A 26,760-nucleotide genomic window follows, 5' to 3' on the forward strand; every position below is an offset into this window, starting at 1 on the left:
TCTAGGACTCTGTACCCCGCATGGAAGCCTTGTTGACTCCACTTTTGAAAGTGCCCGTGTAGTTCCGCTGGGTCTTATAATAATCCAGTTGTCCACTAGCCCCATATAGAACCTCACCCGTCGCTGCATACTGTTGTGTCTCGAGGTTATATGGGGCTAATTGTCCACTAGACTTTTCACAAAGCAAAGAGGCATTCGTCCAGAGAAATATGCATGTGTTTATTCATATTTATTAACAGGGATTTGTGATGTTTATAGGACTGAGATTGCAATGCAACCTCAGTCCTATAAACATCATATATAGTTCATAGTTGCATTCATAGTTCTCAGTCACACCTCTTAACAAAAGCTGACAACAATTTGACACCTATGTTAACAATGCGATTAATGTAGGAATGGATGCAATATGCATATGAATTGTCCATTGTGACTACAGTCTGTGATTGTGACATGCTAAGTAGCCTACAGTAGAAGAGAAGCTGGATTCACGAATGGATTCATGAACTAATTATTGAGCTGACATGCAGTATCGTGGGTTAATTATTCCGGGAGGCTAAAGAGGTTATTTCAATCAGCGATCGTAAATGCGCTTGATTCATGTCATTTGTTTGATTGAGGTTTTTTACAGTAGCAGGCCTACATCATTCAGCATATTCCTCCTCTTTGATTCAGTCAATTTCATTCTGGTTTATATTTTGGAAATAAAATGTGAGATCAACCTATGTCTATTTGTGTGCGTTCCTATGCAAATTTGTGTGACATTTGTATGTGTGAGTGAATGTAAGTGCTAACTTAGTTTGACGTGCTGCAGACTGTTCTATTGACAATTATACTGTAGCCTCAGTGTTATTTTCAAATGTTTTAATTAATACCATTTGGTGAGGCTAAATGTTGAGTGTTTCTTTTTAGTTTTATATTATATTATAGGCTATACCACTTTATATACGAGTGGTTACTTGGGAGAAATACATTATTACCTAATAGCCGTTCTAAACCTACAAAAAGCCAGATAATTGCCATAACATCACGTCGCTGAAGTCTGCTATGACCAACTTCAAATTCCAAAAGAGCTCCCGACCGAGATCTCCCATCATGGCTCCAACAACAGGTATATGAGGTATGGCAATTATACAGGATAGCAGGACATGCAACTTCATATAAAAAGTGCTGTTTTCAGTTTCCAAAATGTTACATGAAATATTTGATAAATGGTCTGAAGTAGGCCTAATGTAAAGTAAGTCTGTGGTAGGCATATGATTGACAAATTATCAAGAATGCCATATGCCAATGTTAAAGAGGAGTTTATAAAATAATATAGGCTTCCCTTGGCTTAGAACATAGGCTATTTTGGCTGTAAGTGGCCACTAATATGTTGTCTGGTGTCGATATGTTTATGTAGGGCTATTAGCTTAATGGCATGCCATACTTGCACAAATCAAGACGAGAAAAAACAAATAAAGACGCATTGTTTTGGTGGCATTATATATAGGCTTGTTACACAATCGGGCAGTAGGTAGCCTTCATAATACATAAATAGGCCTACCAAGTCGTGTATTTGTGGCTGATATGCCTATAAGAGTAAATACATTGTAGGCGAATTAACAAAAACGATGTTTTAACATTTATATAATTATAGAGAATATATGTGTGTTTATTTATGTCCTCACTCATTTTAATAGCTCTGGATTAAGCGTCTGCTAAATGTACATTGTAACCTGGGTTTGTATAATAGATTTATTTTGTAAAAATGTTTACACGCCGTTGTACAAAATAAACCGATCTAGCTAACAGTGCGTCGCATTACGACGAGTTGTTAGATCTGCTCTGCTCTGGGTAACCGAATTGTGCATCAGTGCATGCAGGCTGGCCGCAGATCAGTTTCATCAGAAGTCGGCCCCGCCCCCACCCCGCAACTTTATAATTTATTTTAAAATACATTGGACCAAATTTCGACAAAACGCATATGATGGTGATTGAAAGGCTAGCGATAACTAGCGATAGGAACCATAAAGTATTCATGAAAATGTTAATTAAGGTTAGAACACGAAAGGGGAAAATGAATGGGATCCAATGGTGAACAATTCTTTTTGCTATCGGCCGAGGGGGAAAACAGCGCAACTAGCGGCCAATCATAGGAAGTTTTACTTCCGTATTGGAGTCATTTTAAATCGGCAGAACTTGCCCCTTGCTGAAAACACAGTAAACTTCCAAACTCACAGCTGGTTCTTTTATACGTGTTGTAACACCGACCCACCGGGGGAGAGAAAGTGCACCCACGGTCACTTGTCCATCCATCGGTCGGCCAAGATTACATCTGTATGCGGCGACGTAGGACCATTTTGATTGATTTATTATTATTAAACAACAACACCTTCTTATTCCCATATGAGATACAATAATCCATCACACAGAAATAAGACAGGAGAGTGATCAGAGTGAGAATGGTATGTTTACTATGGAGAGAGAGTATTCAAGACAGGTACAGTACAGAATAATCAATGGTTCGTGCTCTCTCTGACAAATGATGTTTTGACATGAGTATAAGTATGGTCATTTGGTCAGTCAATGGATGACGTTTCAACAGTTCATAGGAGGTTTCCACAAATGACAAGACAAAGAGTTCATAGGTTCCTGAAGAGATGTCCTTCGCTGGTGTCTGCATGACACCAGGCTGAGCCAAACCAAAACAATTCTCATTGTTTTAGGTACAGGCTCCAGGCAGTTGATAAGGCCTGATTTCTACCAGACGGAGACCTTGTGGGTACTGTAGTGACATTATATGAGAGGACACAGTCACTGTGTATGAGGGTCAGGTGGTCAACAATATGTATTGATAAAAAGATGATATGAACCATAACAAAAATACCTATCACAGAGTTTCCAGGTTTATTGCATAGTATGAAGCCCACAGGCCTAAGCCCACAGAACACCCGGTCAGCCTGCCGGCCTCCCGGGAAAATACCCCCCGTACATACAAATTCAATGGTCTTTTAAAGCAATTGAAGGCGGACTCAAACTCAACCTGTCCAGACAGTTTGATTAAATTAGCATCTGCATGTGGCCAAATGGCTTCTGCCCCTAAGGGCCTTTGTTGACTGAAAACACCTTATCAATAGAACACAGCAACATGTGACATTCCTACACAAAGATAGTAGCCTGTGACTGTGTTCCACCCAGGAGCACTGGGGGGTAGATGCAAATAAGCCCTTGTGTTGCAATGAGAGACAAGCCGGCAGACTTGAGTGAATTAACAGCCTTACCATTATACTGTACAATATCATGAACTACAATAAATGGCGAAGTTTGGCGAATATGAGTTTCACAGGATACCGCAATGGCAAATTATATATTTCCTCTTTTACACACCATTATAATATTCCTATTTTTATCATAAGACCCAATCACTGCATGAATGTCAAGTCTCCAGGGTTTCTTCAGAAAATCTATGACACTAATTTACTATGACACTATGGCACTATGTTGTATAGGCTATAGGCCAATAAGTCCATGTGTAGCCTACTTGGTTCTCAAACGTTGTATTTGCAAGGACCCCCATAACTCTTGAGTGTACAAATGAAAGTGTTGGCCTTTGGCCATTCAGTGCTATCTCTCAAATGTGTTTCTGGTTATTGCCCACTCATTTTGTATGTCCATTGTCCAAGGCAAAATATGTTGCAAAAAAAAGAAAAAGAAAAAACAAGATGCTCAACTCAAAATTGCAGAACAAATCTACAGAAGCCTATAAGCTCTTCAAAAGAACCATGACAATGAGATGGAAAGATAGTGTGGCTGCAGGGGCAACCACACTAAAAGGCTCAAGGTTTCTGGTTATGATGTCATTGGGGTTTGTACAATAATAAAGCTTTAAATAACATGTGAAAGTGGGAAAGAAGAGACTGTGCAGCATGATGATGGAGCTCCAAATAAAACACAACGGAGGAGAGGAGTGTGCTGTTCTCTGCAGTGCTAGATGCTGCCACTGGCGTAGCTCTGGTCCAGACATGGATATATAGCGAGGTCTCTCTAACGCTCTGCCAGGAAGCATGCTCAGACATGACCAGGAATTCCACTGTCCTACGAGGGCTCAACTTCAGTCAAAATTAACAAAACTACTCAACTAAAAAAAGGTAGTCTTGCCTTGTTGAAAGTCTATTCTCCGTGATGGGACACCTCTCAGCACCCCACCCACTCTGTATACCTTTTTTGTCATGAAATAAAACGCATCCTAATGCATGGTACTGTGTTCTATCCGTCTGTCATTCATGTTATATGAGATACTTCAATGGTTTCCTATGGAAATAAGCTTCTAAAGTCTTTTCTAGGATCTCCTTTTAGTAGACCTTGTACCAGTGAACTGTACCGTCATGAAACTGTACCTTTTCCTATGCAAACTTCTAATAAAGTCTTCAATCAATCACTCCAGACCTGTGGAACTGAACATCAATGCAGCAGTACCTAACACCACCAGGGGGAGGCAGCAATACGCCACCGTGCGTCTCGAGTCTGCCAGAAAGTCAAAAGAGGAAGAAGAAGGTTTCTGCAGCTGCGCGGCTCATGTTTGTGACGTCAGAAGGCGCGTTTGTCAGGGTAGTTTGCAGCAGCAACAAACCTGCATGAGTTGTGACACAAACATTAAACTACACGATATATTTATGTAGTTATCGTTGTAGTTGCTCATACAATGTGGATCCTGAAGCACCTGGGAGCTGGAGGTGAGTTTAGATGCTTGGAGCATTTAGGCTTTAGCACACGACGATTTTAGCTTTCATTCTTGTCACACAAACAACACACACAAGTCATGTCTGATTTCTCCGTAATATTTACATCACGTTTTTTAAGAACAATGCGTTATTAGCTTGTAGATCTGTTCTTTGTGACGAATGGGAGTTGATCAGAGACAGAGCAGAGGACTCAAACATCATATTCAGTATTGTTTACAACACACCACCTTACACAATTCAACACTGTTCTTCCTGCATGCAGTGTGGAAGAAGTACTCGGATCAGACTTTGCCTGATGTAAAAGTAACACCACAATATAGAAACGCTCCTTTACACGTAAAAGTCCTGCATTAAAAGGAGTAGTTCACCCCCAGAATGTATTCCACCCCCCCTATTTATTACTCACTGCTAAATGCATTTGTGTCTCCATCCGGAATCAATGGGGGTACTCAAATTATTGTCTTAGAAATATGTCAAATAAATAAATAAAATAATAAACTATAAAAATTACACAATATACTAAAGTGGTTTTGCATTATAATCTTAACACTGCAAAGTAAATAACTAAAAGTGTAAAACATATTTGTAATGGAGTAAAAAGTACAATATTGACATAGGGGTGCAGTGACACATGTAGGCCTATACATAGATGTTTCCCCCCTTTATTTTATATAGTAGTATACCGTTGGCCACTAACTGGGCAGCTCTTCAGTGCTAATTGGGGGTTCTTGGCACTAAAATCAAGTGATTTTGACTTGTTATGCAGTTTCTTGAATAACGCTTAGTTTTCAACATGCTTAGGTTGCAACACAATATTGAATATGACATGTGCAGGGTAGTTACTGAGATATCTTGTCCATACCGTGAAGCCGTATTCCACACCCCCACATTTCTCAAACCGGCAAGTGGCTACAAGTGCGCTTCTCTAACCTTTAGGTCTTCGCTGCCCCAAATATGTGTGATATTTGTCCATATTGCACAGCCCTAAATACATATGAGAGTATGTGTTTGATGTACATGAGCTGTCACATTATGTGGAGTGCTGTAAACCAGGGGTCTTCAAAGTTTCTTTCTGGCCAAGGACACCTTAGCTGAGAGATGAAGCAGAGGCCCCCATTATATATCATATAAAATTGTGTTGCAGATTCATAGATGGCTTCTTAGACTTGTGTGACATTTAACCGTGTTAACAGTCCATAATAGGCAGGATGACTGTTCACTCTGTACTTGCATGGTCTGCTCTGTTTTCTCCTCGTTGTGGAAAATAGCTGACCTACAAGCTCACAACACCTCGCAGTGCGAGGCATTGTGAGCTTGTAGCTTGAAGACTCCTGCTGCAGGCCTGGAATTTCATCATTTTAGGGGCAAGGCCACTTGGCCTTTGGTGTTGTCCATTGTTTTGAGGGCACAAAGACCAAATGCCAAGGCAGGAAAGCCATCATTTAAAACAAGATTTTAGTCCATTAAATTTAAGGGTTAGGGATGATATCTGCAGTGAAATAGATAAATGATGGTATTTACAATCTGATCCATGCTCAACCAATCAAAGTCACTAGATTGGTTTGAAGATGCGGACTCAGGGGAGTTAAGATTTTAAAATCTCAACAAAAGACACTGGTGTCTACATGACAAGAAGGAGACACTAGTGTTTACATGACAAGAAAGAGACACTGGTGTCTCTCTACATGACAAGAAAGAGACACTGGTGTCTACATGACAAGAAAGGGACACAGTGTCTACTGTCTACATATTGACAAGACAGAGACAGTGGAGAAAGTGGTCCAGTCAAGCTGGGGCATTAAGGCCACTGTGGTCTCAGGTCATGCCATTGGTTTGAGGGGCACAAGGCCAAACTGAGGGGCAACGGCGGCCATGGCCTTCATGAAATTCCTGCCCTGTCCTGCTATAAATAATTTTAATACAAGTGAGTGACACGCCCTAAGGCCTAGAAGCGGCCCTCAGGTTGTGCTGAAACAACAGATCTTCTAAATACGGCACATTTAAGCAGGAGCAGGAGTCAAACTATTAATCTGGCAACATACGCGCACACAAACACACTGCGCCTGCGGCCCACTTGTCAGAGCTGTGTTCCGCTGAGCTGTCTGTGAAAGCCACAGCCAATCAGCGACGTGCCACTGACCCATGTGTGTGAGTGTTACACCAAATGTGTTACTTAAAACCTTTTGGGACCTGCCTTCATGCATGGAATGGGAGGGAACTAAAGTCGTTAGGTAACGAAATGAGCGTGACTGGACGTTGTCATACTAAATGCTCCCTGACGGTTGCAATAGGCTATATGCATATACGCCATTTTGTTCTACTTCCGGGTGTCTTTCGACTTCCTTCACAGGTGTTACCAATGATACTAATGAAGGGTCTGTTCCATTCTGGTCAAACAGAGTCAGGGTGCTGATATTGTGCATGTTGGCTCACTATGGAAACACTCTGCTACACCAGTGGGTCTCAAAGTGTCATTGAGTGGGTTCCAAATGTCCCCATACAGGTGTGTACCTCTGACAGTACAAATGGAGGCAAATGGACCTGCAAGGGTCCATTTGTTTCCATTTGTTGATTCCATTTGTACAGAGTTATGGGGGTCCTTGAAATTAAAGAACCACTGTACAATAAATCAAACAGACCCTTCATTAGTATCATCAGTAACACCTGTGAAGGAAGTCGAAAGACACCCGGAAGTAGAACAAAATGGCGTATATGCATAGAGCCTATTACGTCGTCCACTGACTGGCAGCTTGTCCCTGGCAGGTGACAGCCACTACCTCCTCCCTGGTAAAGAGAACGTCGTGGGACGCAAGAACTGTGAGGTCCTGCTGTCCAATGACCAGTCCATCAGCAGGGTTCACGCCACCCTCACTGCCGCCGGCCAGGTGAGACACACCCCCTCAATCCACTTTAGTTTCACGCTTAACCCGTTCAGAACGGGTACATTATATTGTGTATCATTATTTTATGCTTTAACTATTGAAAAATAGCAGATATACAAGCTCGCAGCGCGGCACCGAGTGCCGCACTGCGAGCTTGTAGATCTGCTGTTTTTGAAAAATTGTGAAAATGAGAATTTTGACCAGATTCTATGAGTGTCTTTTGAATCCTTCTAGGATTTTTTTGAAAAACCTATTATTTCTATGTCAGCAATCTGGCCAGCAATCGTCAAAGAAAACAAGGTCCTTTTCACTTAACTGGAGCTCAGTTAGTCTGTTCTTGAGAGACTACTATGTCAGTGGTTCTCAAACCTTTTCATTTGAAGGACCCCCAAAATGATATTTATTTTGCCACAGACCCCCATCTCAAACTATTTAGTTCCAGGGACCACCCAGAAGCAAAAAAAAAACGTTCGCTTTGAAAATACATACCTTATATTCAAAGATTTGCACACATTTTCGCAACTTTTTCCAAAAATAGCAGATCTACAAGCTCGCAGCGCGGCACTCGGTGCCGCGCTGTGAGCTTGTATATCTGCTATTTTTTACTGGTTAAAGCATTCAATAATTCTAGGCCTAAATGGGTTAATGTAGAGATGCTCCGATTGCGATTTTTGGGGCCGATACCGATCACCGATCAACTGGAATCAGTATCTGCCGATACCGATATTCCCGATCGATCGTCAAATCCATACATTTTTATATTTATTGTGTTACTGTAGCAGCATTTATATATTTAATGATTCTTCTTACAAAACATTGACATTGTATATTAAGTATAAACATTCGGAGATTGCAGGCTGAGGTCCTTTAGTATCCAATTCAACTTGTAGGAGTTGAAGCTGACGTTACATTCAGTCCCACAGATAAGTATTGGGAAAATAGCTGATCTAGCTTGTAGATCGGCAAAGCTGATAGAGGCAAAGCCGATACGGATCAAATCCGATAAGAGGCATTATCGGCCCATCGCGATCACTCACCGATCAATCAGCACGCATCTAGTTTAATGCCAACATTGACATAATAACTAGACCTGTCACAACTATTACATAATTGTCTAATCGCAATTACTTGACATAATCGCTATTAGTTTGTCATAATCGTTTCCATGTTGAAAAATTATATATTTTCAAGCAATTTAAAAAATGTTGGAAATAGCAGATCTACAAGCTCACAAAGCGTCACATCAATGTTCTTTTTTTATCAAGTTGTATAAAGTTGTCAAATATGTCAGTTATTCCTTTGTATATTTAGGTTATGTGTCATATCTGCCATATCTGTAATTGTCAACGACAAAAACACACTTAAATCGTTAATCACAATTATTTGAGTGACAATCATCATGTCAAATGTCATAATCGTGACAGCCCTAGTAATAACTCGTCATGTAACCAATCCGTTCGCCATTCCGTGTGTGAAAAAGTCTGGCTGGTTTGGATGAATTAATTAATACCTGGCAGTGCATGTTAATAATCTAAAATCCTTATTTTAAGTTATCTCAAGTCACTTTGCAGCGCACATGGATTTAAGTTCTCAGTCTCAGACCGATTTCAGTCATTTTCCATAGAGGTCAGCATGTCTTCTATGGAAGCATGTTACACAGTGAAAATAGTCGCATTGAGGGCTTGTAGAAGGGCTATTTGCTGTGATTGTTTTAAGATTAGAGCATTTGAAGTGGTCAGAGACTCAGAGTAGTTTTCAGGCAAGTGGGCAACTGGGCATGATCTTTGGGCAAGCACTGTAGAACTTGACCTCTTGAGACCTTAGTGTCAACCCTTAGAGCTATTTCATTTAAAAGCAAAGGACATGGTCATACAAACATTTTCTGGCATGAGGTTTTATTTTGCTTTGATGCATGAGAGCAGCTTGAGACCATATAATACTCTTATTATGCCCCCGTGAGCAAGGGAAAGGGGATATTTATTTTGTCACTACATTTGCAATGCATGCGTGTGACTGTGAAATGTTCTCCTGTTAGGACTGTGTCTTACTCTGGGACACTTATTTTTTGACACATAGACCTTCTGATTCCCCAAATAAATTAGACCTAAAATATCAGGTGAATATATTTAAAAGGTGAATGTAATTAATTATCTGGTAGGATTTCACAGCCTTTTTGGGGGCATACCAACCCACAGGTTGAGAAGCGTTTCTATTACTTTATGTTCATCATTATTGTATGTGTATGTTATTGACTTGGCAAAATCTGGCCATTTCATCCAATGTGATGAACTCTTGCACAGTAGATGGAGCCATTGTACTCTTGCATTGGTCAGCCTTCACTGACTGTACTGGAAACTAGCTTTTTGCTTGAGTGGTACATACTGTATTCACAAATCCAACAGTTATTTCCATAATTTACTAACTGGTTTTTGGAAACAAAATAATAAGTCACCGACAGATGATATTTTGTTTATCTACCTATGTGGCCATATGAGTACGAGTAGACTACTATACGTAGACTAACTTATCAAAGCGAATATTGTGCGATGATATATTTTATCAAGTTTATATGTAAAAGAAAATGGTGTTCTATCTCTCTTCTGAGCGCTTGTCCCTATATCCCACTTACATTAACTTTTTTAGGATAAAAATATTGTCTCTTCACTATGTCAGTTGTAATGTTGCTGATCTAGCAACTGAATGAGCTCCTCATCGCATCTATTTACACACCTGGCAGTGTACAGTACAACGTAAACCAGTGGTTCCCAAAGAGAAATGTGATATCTCCCGGGACCCAAACTAGTGAAATAAATAGCAGATATACAAGCTCACAACTCGCCCCAATGTGACACATTGTCAGCTTGTAGATCTGCTATTTTCATTACTTCTTAAAAGTTATTTTTTTTTGTGAGCGGAAGGGGGGGAGGGGTTCAGTTCTGTTTTTTTTTTTTTTTTTACGATGATGTTAACGGTTGTCATGGACCCCCACAGAACCTAACAGTGAAGGACAGCTCTAAGTATGGGACGTTTGTCAACGACCAGCGTCTGGCAGAGGGCACATCGATGAGCCTGAAGGCGGGGGACCGAGTCACCTTTGGAGTCTTCGAAAGCAAGTTCAGGTAATAGCCAGCGACCCACAAGCCCAAAAGCTCAAGGAATAGGGTAGGACCTGTGATTTTCTGCCGTACTTTTTATTTCTGTTTTATCTATTAGTTTGGTCATTAAGGTCCACAGAATGAGAGGCCTGCTTTGCCGGAAACATCGAGAAAAAAAGTTATGGCCATTTGTATATTCACTGTCCTATTGACTCCACTAGAAATATTTTAAAAGAAAAATGTGAGGGGTCAAACTAGGGGCTCTTCATGATTCTGAATCCATTGCAAGCATTTGTTTTGCATGAAAAACTCATCACTTTTCACAGTTTTGGGGGGCCGAAATCTAGCCCAAGGAATGTTTTTCGACCGGTTAACCGCCGACACCCCTAGAACGTGTTAGGCACTCCAGGTGTTAAAATGTCAACATGTAGATGAGCTGGTTAAGCGTCTCATTTTCTCTCCCTACATTCCAAGGGCAGGGATACAACGGCAGCTCCAAACGGCAGCTCCCTATTTGATCTTTGATCTGTCTGTCTTTGACATAGCGATTTTGATAATTACAATGAATAAGCATAAACAATCCAGTTCACATGAACTATATTGTATGGTTAAACATCTGCATTGCTCAATTTATAAAAAGTCTACTCTAGGGATGGGACGATATGCGATATTATCGTTTATCGCGATAAAAAAACACTCACGATAATCGTATCGTGGAGTTTTAATTTATCGTGATATCGCCCTCCGTCATGCACTGGGATCAATTCACCTTTTATTTGCCAAGCTGCATATCCAGTAAGACTTAAACCCTCTGTAATTGGTAAAAGCTACTTATAATATACGTACTTGATAGTCTTTTTTTCACTCTCTACCAAATCTCTTTGCCAAAAAATAGCCGATCTACAAGCTCACGCGACGCGTTGTGAGCTTGTAGATCGGCTATTTTTTTAGCAAATGTTCTGCCCCATGATAATGGATTTTGATTATCACGATAATATCGTAAATCGCGATTTCTTTGGTCACAATAATCGTGATATGACATTTTCATATCGTCCCATCCCTAATCTACTCTACACAATTTGAGAATGAAGAAGAATTTATATTTCGGTCAACGTTTGCCTGTCATATCTCCTAACACATCAATACAGCCTGGACACAATCTTTATCCAACAATAATGAAATCTGAGAGGCAAAATCTGAGAGGCTAAGTAAGCCGTGGTCCATGGCTCAAATGCTGAATAAATAATGGACCATGATATGATGAGGGTTGAGAACCACTGCCCTATGGCAGGGGTTCCCAAACTTCTTTGTCTCAGGGCACCCCATAAATGTTTTTTTAATCCGAGGCACCCCTACATTATAATTTTCACTCCCAGCACCTTATATTTATAGCATATCGTCGTTGTCGGGTGGAAACCTTGTATGTCCAAAACCGTTTGTTTTGTATTTATCATCTATAAAATGTACAAAACTAGTGAAAACAGCAGATCTACAAGCACTTAGATCGTCTGTTTTCACTAGTTTTGTGCGACAGTCTTGTATGATGCAGCAGGGCAAAAGAAGTACACATTTGGAACTTGGAGATACGAGGTTTCTGCCCGACAGTGACGATATTTTAGTGATTATGTTGCGAGGAAAATGTTGAGATAATAGCCATTTTGGTTAGATCTGACTGAAAATAACTTTGTACTTCTAGTTTAAAATTATACTAAATATTTTTTCAAGTATTTCCAAATATTATCAAATTATCTTGCGGCACCCCTGGACTGCCGTCACGGCACCCCAGGGTGCCCTGTCACCCACTTTGAAAACCCCTGCCCTATGGGAATTCCAATACAACAAAAATAATGTGTGTGTGTGTTAGGGCATTCACAAATAGTGAGTTTTAGTATTCGAATTATTCGACCTCAAACTATTCGAATAGTCGAATATTCGACAGGACTGGCCAAACTGTCAAATATTAAGTAAGCAAGAGGCGAGGCGTTGTGAGCATGTAGATATTTTCACAATATGTATCTGCAGTCACATTAAATGTAATACCTAGAATTCCAAGTAGGGATGGTCCGATCAGGTTTTTTGGAACCGATCACCGAGCACCGATCACAAAAGTTTGATCACCCGATACCGATCAATCACCGATCCGATCAAGTTATTATTTATATATTATTTATATTTTCTAAATGTTAATGTTTTAACTTTAATTAATTAATTCACTCATGAATTCATTTATATATTTGCCTTATAGTTATTTACCAGCATTACTATGTATTTATTATCATAGCAGTAACTAATTATTCCTTCAGCACTGTGGAAATCAATACCCCAAAATGGCCTCAAGTGAGCATACTGAACGGCTGGTTGATCGGATGCACCGATCGGATCGGATCGGTAAATTTACCTTTTGATCTAAACCACCGATTATCGCCGATCATGCTTTGATCGGCCCGATCCGATCCATTGCCGATTGATCGGTAACATCTCTAATTCCAAGTGTTTGTCAGGGTTCTTATGACTTCCAATCAAGCCAAGCTTTATAAACCATGAATAAATATATATATTTTTAAAGACAAAAAAATAAAAATAAGCGAATATTCGACTTCGGTGAACAAAGTGGAATAGTGACTTTGATATTCGAATATTCGAGTATAGTCGAATATTTCGTGAATGCCCTAGTGTGTGTGCGTGTGTGTGTGTGCGTGTGTGTGTGTGTGTGTGTCAGTGTGGACAGGGTACAGCTGGTGGTGTGCTCGTCGTGCGTGGACAATGAGGGCAAGGCGAGGCTCTCTCAGGCCCTGCTTCCTCTGGGAGGTAAACTGGTCACCAGCTGGACTCAGGACTGCACTCACCTGGTCATGCCCACCGTCAAGGTCACCATCAAGGTCAGTTAGTTACTGTCACTGTCTTTGTCACTGCATTCGTCTGTGTGTGTGTGTGTGTGTGTGTGTGTGTGTGTGTGTGTGTGTGTGTGTGTGTGTGTGTGTGTGTGTGTGTGTGTGTCAGGCCTGTCACAATTATTACACATCACAAAGGACAACTTTGTTTTGTTTTGCAATAAATGTACATTGTTGCAATAAATGGTTAAATCTACTTTGATGTGAGTGTAACTGACTAAAACTATTTCGATTTCAGTGGGTGGGTGCATGTGTACACGTGGCTAAATATGTATTTTTAGACACAATAAGCCCATTCCCAAGATGCACTGATGTGACTTATGGGGGCTAGTAGTGTTACTGTATAGTAATAAAGAAATTGCCACCTTATTGTGTCTAAAAATTCATATATAGCCACTTGCACGTACGCCCCCAACCACTTAAATCAAAATCGCTAAAATGGCTAAAACGCTAGAAATCAATAAATGAAAACATTTTAACACTTACCTTTTATTTTCTCTAAATACAATCTAAAATATGAACCCTTTTTGTAAAAAACAAAAAAACAGCTGCGAGCATCAGAGAGAGTGCACGTCAGAGGGAGATGACATTCATTTGGTGTCAGAATCTGGCTTTTTACATCACAAAACCAGTGTTGATGGAATTGTCAATATATTTAGTCTTAGGTTTTGTCTTCATAGCTTAGCTTTTTGTTAGTTTTTAATTTAGTTTTAGGCAGTGAAAAAAAGGTTATCGATGAAAGTTCTTCGTCTTAGTTTTAGCCAACGTGGTTAACTCATACCCTGCCAAAAAGGACGTTTTCTATAATAAAAACGTCTTTTTAACTATGGACCTCCCTGCCAGACGTCTTCTGAACGTCTTTTTTAAAAAAATAATAAAAAAACAATTTGGACCTCCAACAGTGTACTAGGCATGATCGCGATCGCGAAATTGCATGTTTAACCCCCATACCAACCCCATCTTTCAAACATGGCAGCCATGTTTGTTTACATTTGAAGAAAACATAAGGGCTGCCTTCTCCTGAATGCCTGAACGGATTTCCAAGCGGATTTTTTTGTTTGAAAGCTGTGAAAAGCATGCACATGCATAGTGCATTATCTGTGCACGAATGTGCACACTATTTTTTTAACCCTTTGTTGGCGAACCGGCAATATAAGAGGTCCCCACTTTAAATATGGCACCGACTGAGTTAACTGTGGTGTCCCTTCCTTCCAGACCATCAGTGCTCTGCTGTGCTGTCGACCAATCATCAAACAGGAGTTCATCAGTGAGCTGAGTGCAGCCGTGCAGCAGAAGAGAGCTGTCCCTGAACCAGACAGGTTAAACACATAATATTAATATTAACACATGGGAAGCCAAGGTTTCTAACATTTCTAGCTGTTGCTGTTGCCACCGTTCACTCACGCTTTATTTTGAAGAGCCTCGGAAGCTTCGTGTGTGTGCACGTGAGTGTCCACTGACGATTGAGGAAGAAAATCCATTTGTTTACAAACGCTCGCGAAACTAAAGCCGACCATCACGGTAAAGTGTCGCCTTGAGAACAATCAGATCTCTGCTTCCCTGGCGTTCTTTGCACCTCATTCAGAGATAAAGCCCTTTTTATGTTTCAGCCTAGAATGGAAATCAATGCAGCCTAGTCGCGCCATTTTCTCTCTCTGCGAGCCACGGTATGACGTTCACAGGGAACACAACATGCGCGCAGCACGATGTACAGTTAACCCTTTGTTGTCTTGTTGAGGAACGAGACAACTCCTTTTGGCAGAGCGACCCCTAGTGGCCTTATCTCGTTACTGAACGAGTTTGGCCCCTTGGGTGTTAATAATAATAATAATACATTTTATTTATAACGCACCTTAGCCAAAGTATCAAATATATATATATATATATATGTGTATTTTTCGCTCAAATCTAAAATGACAGGAGGTTAACGTTGTTGTGCTGTTCTCAGGTTCCTCCCAGAGCTGGACGAGCCCAGTCTGGACCAAGAGGAGGTGGATCTCTCAGCCAGAGCAGAACGCAAGCGGCTCTTTGCTGGGAAAACCTTCGTCTTCCTCAGCAACAAACAGGTCTGTTCCACTGCAGAGGCTGAACTAGATTCAAGTCTTTTTTTTTTACCCGATTCTAGGCCGGATTTAGATCCGATTTGGTTGTCAAATCCGATCTTTTGGCCCGAGTTTTCACACTGCGTTTGCAAGTGACACAGATCTGATCTGTGCGTTCAGACAGCGTCAGCCCAAAGCTGCCCTGCGGGCGACATGTATGCTTTGGTTACCGTGGTAACGACGTCACTAAGTCGACGCTAGTTGATTACGTTCAGGAAATGCAACATAATAGACCATAGTAAACACACGTTACAATATTGTTTTTCTCTCTTCTTTTCTTTACTCATGTGTTTCGCTCTTCTCTCTGGTTTTAACTGTTTAGCTCACGTGTTTTCTCTCTTTTGTTTTTCTCATGTGCTCAGTGCGCTGAAATGATGTAATTTACAGCCGCGCTCGGGTCGCGCAGCAAGTGACGCTTGGCCAGTTTGATGTGACTTGCATGTGACTTGCGTATAATTCTATGGGGTGGATGTGGTTGCTGCTTTCAGACTGAGTCAGATGTCCTCAGATCCAATATGGATCAGTTTTGAAACCACCTCTGGATGTGGTTTTTCAAAATCGGATTTCATGTGACATGCATGTGACCTGTCTGGATTTAGACTATTTAAAAAAAAAATCGGATTCCACTTTTGATGTGACTCAGATCTGATTCAGGCTAGATTTCAGTGGCAGTGTAAAGCCGGCCTAAATGTCTTCTAAATCCAGTCAGTGGTTCTCAAGCACTCGGTGCCGCGCTGTGAGCTTGTAGATCTGCTATTTTTCAATAGTCAACGCATTAAATAATTCTAGGCCTAAATGGGATAAGCCTCACTCCCCCCCTGTGTGGTCCACACAGCTCCGGCGCCTCAGTGCTGCGGTGGGCTTCGGAGGCGGGCGGAGCCAGCTGCTGGAGGAGGGCTCTCCTCTGCCCCGCTCGCTGCTGCAGTCGCCACAGAGCTGCGTGGTGGACCTGCTCACCGGGAACTCCCAGGCCTCCCTGCTGCCCTCCTCCACCGTGGACTGGGCCAGCAACGTGAGGAAGGCTCTGCACGAGTACGTATACACACCGTTAGTCCATGGGCCGTACGATTTGTTGCTCTGGGAAAGGTGGCAAAGGTTACTTTTAGCATTTTTGAGAAGCTCCATATCTGTAGATTATATTTTGGTATGATAACCCTTCCTGAGTTACCGCTAAATTGGTGTTATCAGCTGCTATGTTGGTGTCCCATTCACTTTACTTTATGCAAAACATAATCTGCTTTAAGTAGCATATGAGCCCATGGACTACATAGGCCGCTGTTTCTCAAACCTTTTTGGCTTGAGTACCCCCTTTCCCCCATGTTTGAATCCCCGTTTACCCAACAACAACATTTTCTTTATAAAACTGCAATTAAAACCATAACTACTGGTATATTTTTCTTTTTTTTTTCAGTCAAATCTTTCTTTCTCATGGTCACTGGAACAAAATATTTTGAGATAGGGGACCGCGGTCAAATACATATACATTCTAGGGGTCCTTGATATTAAAAAGTTTGAGCACCACTGATATCGAAACATAGGTTTTTCAGGAACCTGTTCGGATTTAGAATCCTTTTTTTTTTTTTTGGTATTCTAGTCTTAATCGATCGCCACTGTTATCAACTAGCAATTAATGAATTAATCAATAATTTGCTTCCCTACTTGCGTCTATTTACACTCTCTCTTGCTGCTGTCTCTGCCTCGACAAAGGAAAGGCCTGCGGTTGATCCCAGAGTCGGAGATCGGCTTGGCTGCCATCTACATCTCTTGTGACAAATACTGCAATCCAACCAATGCCATGACAGACACAGGTACTCTTTGTGTAATTAAGTTAAAGGTTTCATGACATGCTTGTAGGCCTAGAATTATTGAATGCTTTAACCAGTGAAAAATAGCAGATATACAAGCTCACAGCGCGGCACCGAGTGCCGCGCTGCGAGCTTGTAGATCTGCTATTTTTGAAAAAGTCGTGAAAATGTGTGCAAATCTTTGAATATAATGTATTTTCAAAGCGAACGTTTGTAACTAAAATTTTGCTTCTGGGTGGTCCCTGGAACTAATTTTGAGATGCGGGTCCGTGGCCAAATAAATATCAGTTTGGGGGTCCTTCACATGAAAAGGTTTGAGAACCACTGGCATGGTAGTCTGTTAAAGCATAAAATAAATGGGTTAAATAAAGTAGGGTCTACAAATAGAATAGTAGTAGCCTGTAAATACAATTATCCTTATTGTTGATTAACGTTCTCTTCTCTTCTGGGGGGGTTTCAGTGTGGGTTTCAGACACTAGGCAGAGTACTACAAAGTCCAGAATTCCCGGCGCCTCACTTTCCCAGAATGCAGTGGAGGAGACGGTATTGCCAGGAGGATCTCTGGACATCACGGCATACGCTGTCAACACAGAGCCCTCACAAGGGTGGGTACGCACACGTGCACGCATGCACGCACGCGCGCGCACACACGCACGCACGCACACGTGCGTGCGCACACGCTTGTCTTAGTTCTACTGGATCTCTTCTCCACTCGTCCCTCCTTAAGTCTTTGGCAAGATTGGCAAGGTATTTAGTCATCGTTTTAGTCATCGTAGCTTAGTTTCTATTTAGTTCTTATTTAGTTTTTGTCAGTGAATAAAACGTAGTGAAAATTTGGTGTGTGTCTGTCTGTGTAGGCCTGTGACAATTATTACATATAATCCTCTAAACACAATTATTTGAGTTAATCGCAATTAGTTTGCATAATGGTCATAATCGTTAGAAAATCCAGAAATATTGTCGTTGTCGGGTTGAAACCTTGTATGTCCAAGACCGTTCGTTTTGTATTTGTCATTTTAAAAATGAACTAAACTAGTGAAAACAGCAGATCTACAATAGATCGGCTTTTTTCACTACTTTTGTGCGACAGCCTTTTATGAGATACAAGGTTTCTGCCCGACAGTGATGATATGCATTGTAAGCTTGTAGATCAGCTATTTCCGCTATATACATTTTTTATGAAATGATTAAACATGTCAGTAACCTGCCCTGTGCAGTTTGTGATTATGAAGCCTAAATGACAAACAGAAATTAGTTGTTTGTATTCATATATGTTCCAGTCATCAATGTCAAAAAACACAATTAAATCGTTAATCACAATTATTAGTTTGACAATTAATCGTCAATTTAAATTTGTAATCGTGGCCAGTGTTAATTGGGGTTGGGGTTTTCAGCAACTTTTGATGTAGACTTAGTCTTTTGAATAACACACCATTTTGTCTTAGTCCTGTCTTAGTCTTCTGAAATTGTTTTAGTCTAGTCTAGTCTTAAGCCCTTTGCAGCGCGTTTATCCGCACGGATAAAACGGACAATTTCATTTTTTAAAAAGAAAACAATGATTCTCTGCGACCTCATGCACACCGGATCCAAATAAGCCGTGCTACGAGTGGCTGCGGCTGTGCGTTTTTTTCTCGATCAAACCCAGTTCGATTCTTTTTTTTTCTTCTTTCTTTTGGGATCCGCAGCGCTGATTCCGCACAGCATTGCACACCAAATCCAATGCGTTTTATTCATGCAGCAAACGGAAAAAACGCAACTGTCCTGTGTGCAAAGGGCTTTAGTCGACTAAATATCAAAATATTTTGTCTTAGTCTTTGTCTTTTAGGCTAAGTCTTTTGGGCTAAATGTAACCACATAACTCTGATTACTTGGTCAAACTAAACCACACAAAAGATGTAATCTGGCTTTGATTTCATTGCAGTTACATACCAGTGTTAATTATTACAGCCATTAGTCTTAGACTTAGATTTAGTCTTAGTCTTTTGAATAACACAAATAATAGTCTTAGTCTTCTGAAATAGTTTTAGTCTAGTCTAGTCTTATCAACAAAATATCAAAATTTTAGTCTTAGTCGACAAAATTAACACTGATCGTGACAACTCTTATCTGTCTGTGTGCGTGTGTCTGCTATAGCATCAGTGTGGATCACCGTGGGACAGCGGGGGTGACGACGGTGGGAGAGACCCCAGAGAAGAGGCGGGGGGACGGGGGCAGCTCTGTGACCTTGGTGGCCGAGACCGTCAGCTCCTCCCTGGGCTCCTCGCAGAGCAACACGGCCTCACACAGGAGGCAGGGTGACGCCCCACCACCTCAACAAGGTACTAGGGGTGGGCGATATGGTGATATTTATCGTTGAGACGATACAATGTCTCCACGATATGCCTTTTCAGAGGTATCGTATATATCGTGATACAATTGAGGGAGCCTTGTAAAAAAAAATCCTGTTTAAGCGTTCATACAGAGATTCATTGCAGAACTCATTCAACTTTTTTCTATAAGTGCCTTTTGAATCCTTCTAAGGTTTTTTGAAAAACCCCATGTTTCTATGTCAGCAATCTGGCCAGCCATCCTCAAAGAAAAGGTCCTTTTCACTTAACTGGAGCTCAGTTAGTCTGTTCATGAGCGACTACTATGTCAGTGGTTCTCAAACCTTTTCATGTGAAGGACCCCCAAATTCATGGTCTCCATTTAACTCTGACAGTATACACATTTTTTATACTGTCAGAGTTACATACTTCAATTTAGACCTCCCAAAAGGAACCCAGAGAGTCTAGTTTTTGTCAAGTAACTTGAAAAATAACCATAAAAACCAACGTGAAAAAGAATCGTGATAAAATCGTGTATCGTGATACAGCTTGGGGGAAATATCTTGATGTTGTATTTTTCCATATCGCCCACCCCTACAAGGTACTGCTGCCAAGGCTGCCGGCGGTGGGGCCACGCTCTCCCCTCACAGCGGTGGGGCCACGCTCCCCCCTCACAGACAGAAGCCCTCTGTGGTGACGTCTCCACAGAAGCAGGCCGCTCTCACCAGCTTCTTCCAGCCAATCAGTAAGAAAAGGTAAAACGCCAGCCTTCCATTGTGTGTATGGAACATTTTCTTTAAATTAAATGCCAGAATTTTACCTTTTAACCCTTTCCAAGCCACGGGGAGCCCCTTAATATTAAAACCGTACTATATCGGACTTCCTAGGGGGGGGAGGGGCAGCCAATCGTCTTTTCCCGTACTTTCCCCTATTTACCGAAATAAATGATTTTCATCCGAAAATCGGCGATCGTCTAACCTTCCCTAGTCACCACTCGTGCATCGATAGCTCATGGCTGCCCTGACATGAAGCAGAGGTGACGTCAGCTCCTCTCCTTCTCCAAGGCACCTTCCCCCATTCGGTTACTGTCTGTACACTAGTGCTTCTACCGCAGCCATGCTGGGGGCTATGCTAGCGAAAATTTTCAGTTCTGCCCTTGAGTCACACATGGATTATTTGAGGGGACATTTACGTGAACGGATCGCGCACGCGAAACGCACGGGGACATGATGCGTCAGCCGAATCTCCCACTCTAAGCCAATGCAGATTGAGAATTTCACTGGGAACTGGGGTGAGTAAAACAACAGCGATCGCGGAATGGTAATGGGGGATGAAGACCACGTGATATAGCGCTGGATGTCTGGTAAAATGAATGCGGTTCAGATCATAATATAATAATAGAAATTTCACGGCTAATCTATCAACAACCATTCTATTTCGGACGGCAAAGTGTTAATGTACACAATGTTCACGGGTCATGCACGGATAATGCACAGATCATGCACCACTCATTTGCACACCATTCACAGCTTCCAAACAAAAAAATCCGCTTGGAAATCCGTTCAGGCATTCAAAAGATAGAAGCTATAGTGTTTTCTTCAAAATGTAAACAAACATGGCTGGGATGTTTGAAAGGTAAAGCTGTTCTGGGAGTCAAACATGCATTTTGCGATCGCTAAAGTAGGAAGTAGGGAGAGCAAGGGAAAAGAAAAGGCACAGGGACATACTGTATACAGGCCAAACTCGGGAAACTCGTGTTTGGTACCAAGTGTGTTAATATCATTATTAACTCATTCAAAACGGGTACACATTATTGTGTATCATTTTATGCTTTAACTATTGAAAAATAGCAGATATACAAGCTCACAGCGCGGCACCGAGTGCCGCGCTGTGAGCTTGTAGATCTGCTATTTTTTTTAAATCCAGAAAATTAGAATGTTTACCATATTCTATAAGTGTCTTTTGAATCCTTCTAAGGCTTTTTGAAAAAAAAAAAAACTATGTTTCTATGTCAGCAATCTGGCCAACCATCATCAAAGAAAAGGTCCTTTTCACTTAAATGGAGCTCAGTTAGTCTGTTCTTGAGAGACTACTATGTCAGTGGTTCTCAAACCTTTTCATGTGAAGGACCCCTGTAAAAAAATATTCATATCTCAAAATATTATAGTTCCGAGGACCACCCAGAAGCAAAATTTGATTTACAAACGTTCCCTTAAAAAGACATATATTCAAAGATTTTCACGACTTTTCAAAAATAGCAGATCTACAAGCTCGCAGCGCGAGTGCCGCGCTGCGAGCTTGTAGATCTGCTATTTTTCAATAGTTAACTCATTGCATGCCAGGCCCGATAGTCCCGAGATTATTTCAATGTCTTTCCCTGCCAGGCCCGATAGTCCCGAGAATTTCCGCCATTTTGAAAAAAAAAAAAAAAAAAAAAAAAAACAATTTTTTTTTGGACCCCAAAAAATGTAGTAGGCATGATAGAAATCGCGAAATTGCATGTTTAACCCCCATAGCAACCCCATCTATCAAACATGGCAGCCATCTTTGTTTACATTTTAGGAAAACATAATGGCTTGTATCTCATGAATGCCTGAACGGATTTCCATTCGGATTTTTTTGTTTGAAATCTGTGAGCAATGTGGACACACGTGGTGCATTATCTAGGCATGGGTGTGCATGATCCGTGCACTATGAATTACATGGAAGTCTATGGAGACCAGAGGCACCATAGAGTACGAAGGTATTGTTAAATGGCGGGGAATGTGTTAAAGCATTCAATAATTCTAGGCCTAAATGGGTTAACAGGACATTTGTATTGGTATTTTCTCGCAGGCCTCGGGAAGACGACTCCTCTCCGGCGGAGTTGGAGTCCAAGCGGGCCATGCCGCCTCCCTCTACCAGCAGCCTGCCTCTGGACAGCCTCCCTGGCTCCAGGGGTCCTCTGGACAGCCTCCCTGGCTCCAGTGGTCCCTCTGGGAGGACGGAGCGGCTGCTGTTCCCCGATCAGTCTCCCTGCTCCTCCTCCGTCCCCGAGCCGGGCAGGAAGAGGAAAGAGATGGACGCAGGACTGGAGCCGGAGGAGCTGGAGTTAATCATGTCCCAGGGCATGGACGACTTGGACGACCCGCTGGTAAGATCCCTGTCGCAGGGTTCCCACGGTCATGGAATTCCTGGATGAAATATTTTGAAATTAGAAAAATATTTTTTCCAGTACTGGAAAAGTTTTGGAATTGAAGCAAGGGTCCTGGAAGGTCCTGGGAAAAAATAGCTATGCATTGTCTTTGGTTATTGATTTTGTTAATAACTCTGAAATGACAAATTAAACATTGGCCAAATTGTCAAATATTAAAGGCAGAAATTGTGAAAATAGCCGATCTACATGCTCACAACTCCTCGCGTTGCGAGGCGTTGTGTGCATGTAGATCTGCTATTTTCACAATAGAAACGTGTTATACAAAATGACTCAACTCTTAGTGCTCGTCAGGGTGCCGGGTCCCCAGTTAAAATATGATTATTTCAGGGGTCACAGCCTGAAAAGGTTGAGAACCACTGGCATACACTACCTGTCTTTGGGCATTGTGCATAGGGTTAACTTAAGCGACTTTTTATTGAGCTGAATTATTCTTATATAGTCCTGGAAATTGGGTAAATATTCTGGAAAAGTTTTGGAAAAGTTTTGGAATTAATTGGTAAAAAAATGTGTGGGAACCCTGCCTGTCGCAGTGCGGCACCGAGTGCCGTACTACGAGACTGTAGATCTGCTATTTTTTGGAAAATCGTGAACATGTATGGAAATCTTAACATGCATGTCATTTATCCTTTACGTGAAAACGTTTGAGAACCACGGCTGATAAAAACATGAGTTTTTCAAAAACCTCAGAAGGATTTAGAAGACATTTATAGAATCTGATGAATATATTCAAAGACTTGTCCAGATGTTTCAAAAATAGCAGATCTACAAGCTCGCAGTGCGGCACTCGGTGTTGATTCTAATTTGATTCCAATTTCTTTACACCAGAAGGGCTGTTCGCTAACTTGAAAAAAAAAGAAAAATCTGTCAAATCCGTAGCTGGGCCTACTCCATAAAAATGTGTAAATTTGCAGTGAACGAGTTTATGTGTCTAAAACATTAATCACAATTATTTATGTATGACAATTCTAAAATCCGATCTTGACAGCCCGACCAGCAGGTCCAACCAGCGGAACGCAACGGAACCCGACCTGATCCGCCCGTCAGCGCCGATCAGAAAGACGCCTCGAGTGCAGGGAAACTTTCCAGCAAGAGGCTGCGGCTCGACCCGGAAGAGAGCACCAGCGTAGCCAATCGGCTGCCGAGCATGGAAGCGGAGGAGCTCTCGGGGTCCAATGGAAGCCGGAGCCTCGAAACGGAGGAGCGGGCTTCATCCAATGGGAGCCGGCAGCCGCCGCCCGCGGGAGACGCAGCGTCCAATCAGGCCAAAGAGGAGGAGGTGTCTGTTCTTGTGGTGAGTGTGTGTGTTTGTGTGCATGCGCGTGCGTGCGTTCGTTTGTGGACAGCTAATCTCCGGCAGTGTTGGCACGGTGGCAGCAGAACTGCACTCTCACTCCCTGGGTGCCAGAGCAACCTCTGCTCCCCATTTTTTGCATGTTCCTGTTATAGTGCCACTAGGAGGCGGATTTGTGCAAAACACATTTTTGGACAGTACTCCTACAGATTCTGTCCAAAAAATCACACAAATCGGTACACAGTAGAGATGCGCGGATAGGCTTCTGAAGTCATCCGAATCCATCCGCGCAAATTCATTATCCGCCCATTATCCAACCGCATTAATTATATCATCCAATTTATAAATCCGCACCATCCTCATCCGCAACTTCAAAAGTATTATTATTATTATTATCCTTATTAGGCTAATATTATTTTCTGGTAGGCTATTCCCTGTTAGTTTTCTTAGTTGTGCGATCACAGAAATGCATTGATCTAGCCTACGGAATGTCTCCGTTCGTCTTTTTTTCTTTCTTTTTTTTTTTTTTTTGGAGTCGGTGCTGCGCGTCGATGCAGACAGACATGCAGGCAGACAGTCAGACACACGAGAGAGAGCGAGAGCGAAAGAGAGAGGAACAAACACAACTTAGTGGGAAGTTTAACTTACCTAGTTACCTACTGTACAGTAGACTACTTTACAATATGGACTATGGAGCAGCTGAGAGAGATTCACTTTTTACCGCAGCTCGACCAGAGGTAATGAGTGCGACTGGCCGACTGCGACGATGCATGCCGTGATGCCGTTAAGTGGACACAGCTGTTTAGTTTTATCGTGGACTGCACATTGCCTCATGAAAAATGATGGTTACTTTACAAATTATAGCTACAAAATAACACACACTAACACAGACACAAGCATACCTAGATTTCGCTTTTTATTGATAGATATATTAGGCCATAATTTATTTCCTGCATTATTTCATCCGCGGATATCCGAAATTAATTAATAATTATATTTGATTGATCCAAATCCGACTGCACCGCGGATCACCGCGGTCCACCGCGGCTAAAACCGCTATCCGCGCATCTCTAGTACACAGTATCTCTATGGTCATTAAAGGAAACAGGTCTTTCAGATTTTTCATATTCCATTCTGATTGGCTAAGATTGGCCTCCAAAGTTTGCTGGATTGGTCCGTTTTGAACACATTTTTGACAGGCCGCAGATGCCTATTTGCATATTATAGCACCACCAGGGGCCATAATGACCAACCTGACCTGGTGGAGACCTGTGTTCGGAAGAGCACTGCTTCTAGTTTGTTTGTAGTCACTTTCACCCCATTGGTTTGTTGAAATCTATACAGTAATATATCACAAAATATGTAACTGAATACCTGGATATTGATAATGGCCTACGCTAGTGCTTCTCAACCTTTCCCAGTGTTTTTCTCTTATTCTCACCGGCAACTGGACCGCCCTCCGCTTGGCGTCGGGGGGGGGGGGGGGGGGGGGGGTGTGTATCAGCCGGTCGGTATTTTTATTCCTCGATAGAGACCGCTGAGCCAGACGTTATCCCTTACATCAGTGGTTCTCAATCTTTTCAGAGTTGAGGAATTACATTTTCATTACATTAAATTTCTATTACATTTTCTATTACATATTGTATTGTGAAAATAGCCAATCTATTTACTAACTATCTGTGAGCATGTAGCTCGGCTACTATCACACTTTCTGACACGACATTTTGGTGGCCAATGTTTAATTTGTCATTTCAGAGGTATTAAAAAGTCCTTAAATTGTCACTTTAGAAATGTCCCAATACCGTCAATTCACTTAAGCTTTATGTTGGTTTGTTCACTGTTGAGTGAGACAAAGATGTTGCAGATTCAGTTCATCATCTGAGTCCTGACCCACAGGTTGAGAACCACTGCCTTACATGATCCTAAGCGTGTCCCATCTCCTGTCCTGTGTGTTGCTCTAGCGCGTGTCCCATCTCCTGTCCTGTGTGTTGCTCTAGCGCGTGTCCCATCTCCTGTCCTGTGTGTTGCTCTAGCATTCAGAAGAAGGCGATGGTGTTGCTGGGCGGCCAAAGCCCTCTGAGACCCCACTGAAGCCCAGCAAGGTCAAACTGGAGAAACCTGTAAGAACTAGTGAAAGCTCTGTCGTATCTCTGTCTGTCCCTTGGCTGTACAATCCTCTGTTTTAACCCATCTAGACCCTAGATTTAGGCCATGTTCAGACGACACCGATCTGTAAAAACTGTTGTCACCTTTTATCCAGTGTTCATTAGGGGTGCAGGAAAAAAATCGAATTTCGTTTCTAACATGGTATGATTCAGAATCGATTCTCATTTTCCAAAAATCGTATGTGTGCACGGATGAATAAATCAGACCTTTGTGGGTTTACATTATTGCAATAAGTTGATTATAAAAGCTACGTAAATGTACTCTGCTTTCATGCCAACAGACAGGAGTAGATCCTGATATCCTTT

General features: G+C 41.7%; 2 protein-coding genes across 2 annotated transcripts in view; both read left to right on the top strand.

Annotated features, from left to right (window-relative positions):
* Positions 1-26,760, top strand: part of fam171a1 (family with sequence similarity 171 member A1) — a 293,547-nt gene that overhangs the window by 243,596 nt on the left and 23,191 nt on the right. The window lies entirely within an intron of this gene.
* The window catches only part of nbn (nibrin), a 43,505-nt gene continuing 21,319 nt past the window's right edge, over positions 4,575-26,760 (top strand). Inside the window, exons 1-14 of the mRNA XM_080737635.1 lie at positions 4,575-4,712; positions 7,485-7,606; positions 10,595-10,722; positions 13,418-13,577; positions 14,805-14,908; positions 15,538-15,655; positions 16,527-16,723; positions 17,399-17,499; positions 17,957-18,101; positions 19,630-19,814; positions 20,404-20,557; positions 22,638-22,935; positions 23,984-24,289; positions 26,323-26,409. Of these exons, the coding sequence (XP_080593761.1) occupies positions 4,682-4,712; positions 7,485-7,606; positions 10,595-10,722; positions 13,418-13,577; positions 14,805-14,908; positions 15,538-15,655; positions 16,527-16,723; positions 17,399-17,499; positions 17,957-18,101; positions 19,630-19,814; positions 20,404-20,557; positions 22,638-22,935; positions 23,984-24,289; positions 26,323-26,409 (2,136 nt within the window). The 5' untranslated portion in view covers positions 4,575-4,681. The remainder of the gene's footprint in view (positions 4,713-7,484; positions 7,607-10,594; positions 10,723-13,417; positions 13,578-14,804; positions 14,909-15,537; positions 15,656-16,526; positions 16,724-17,398; positions 17,500-17,956; positions 18,102-19,629; positions 19,815-20,403; positions 20,558-22,637; positions 22,936-23,983; positions 24,290-26,322; positions 26,410-26,760) is intronic.

This window comes from Nannobrachium achirus (assembly GCF_963921795.1).
Source record: "Nannobrachium achirus genome assembly, chromosome: 2".
NCBI classification, from domain to species: domain Eukaryota; kingdom Metazoa; phylum Chordata; class Actinopteri; order Myctophiformes; family Myctophidae; genus Nannobrachium; species Nannobrachium achirus.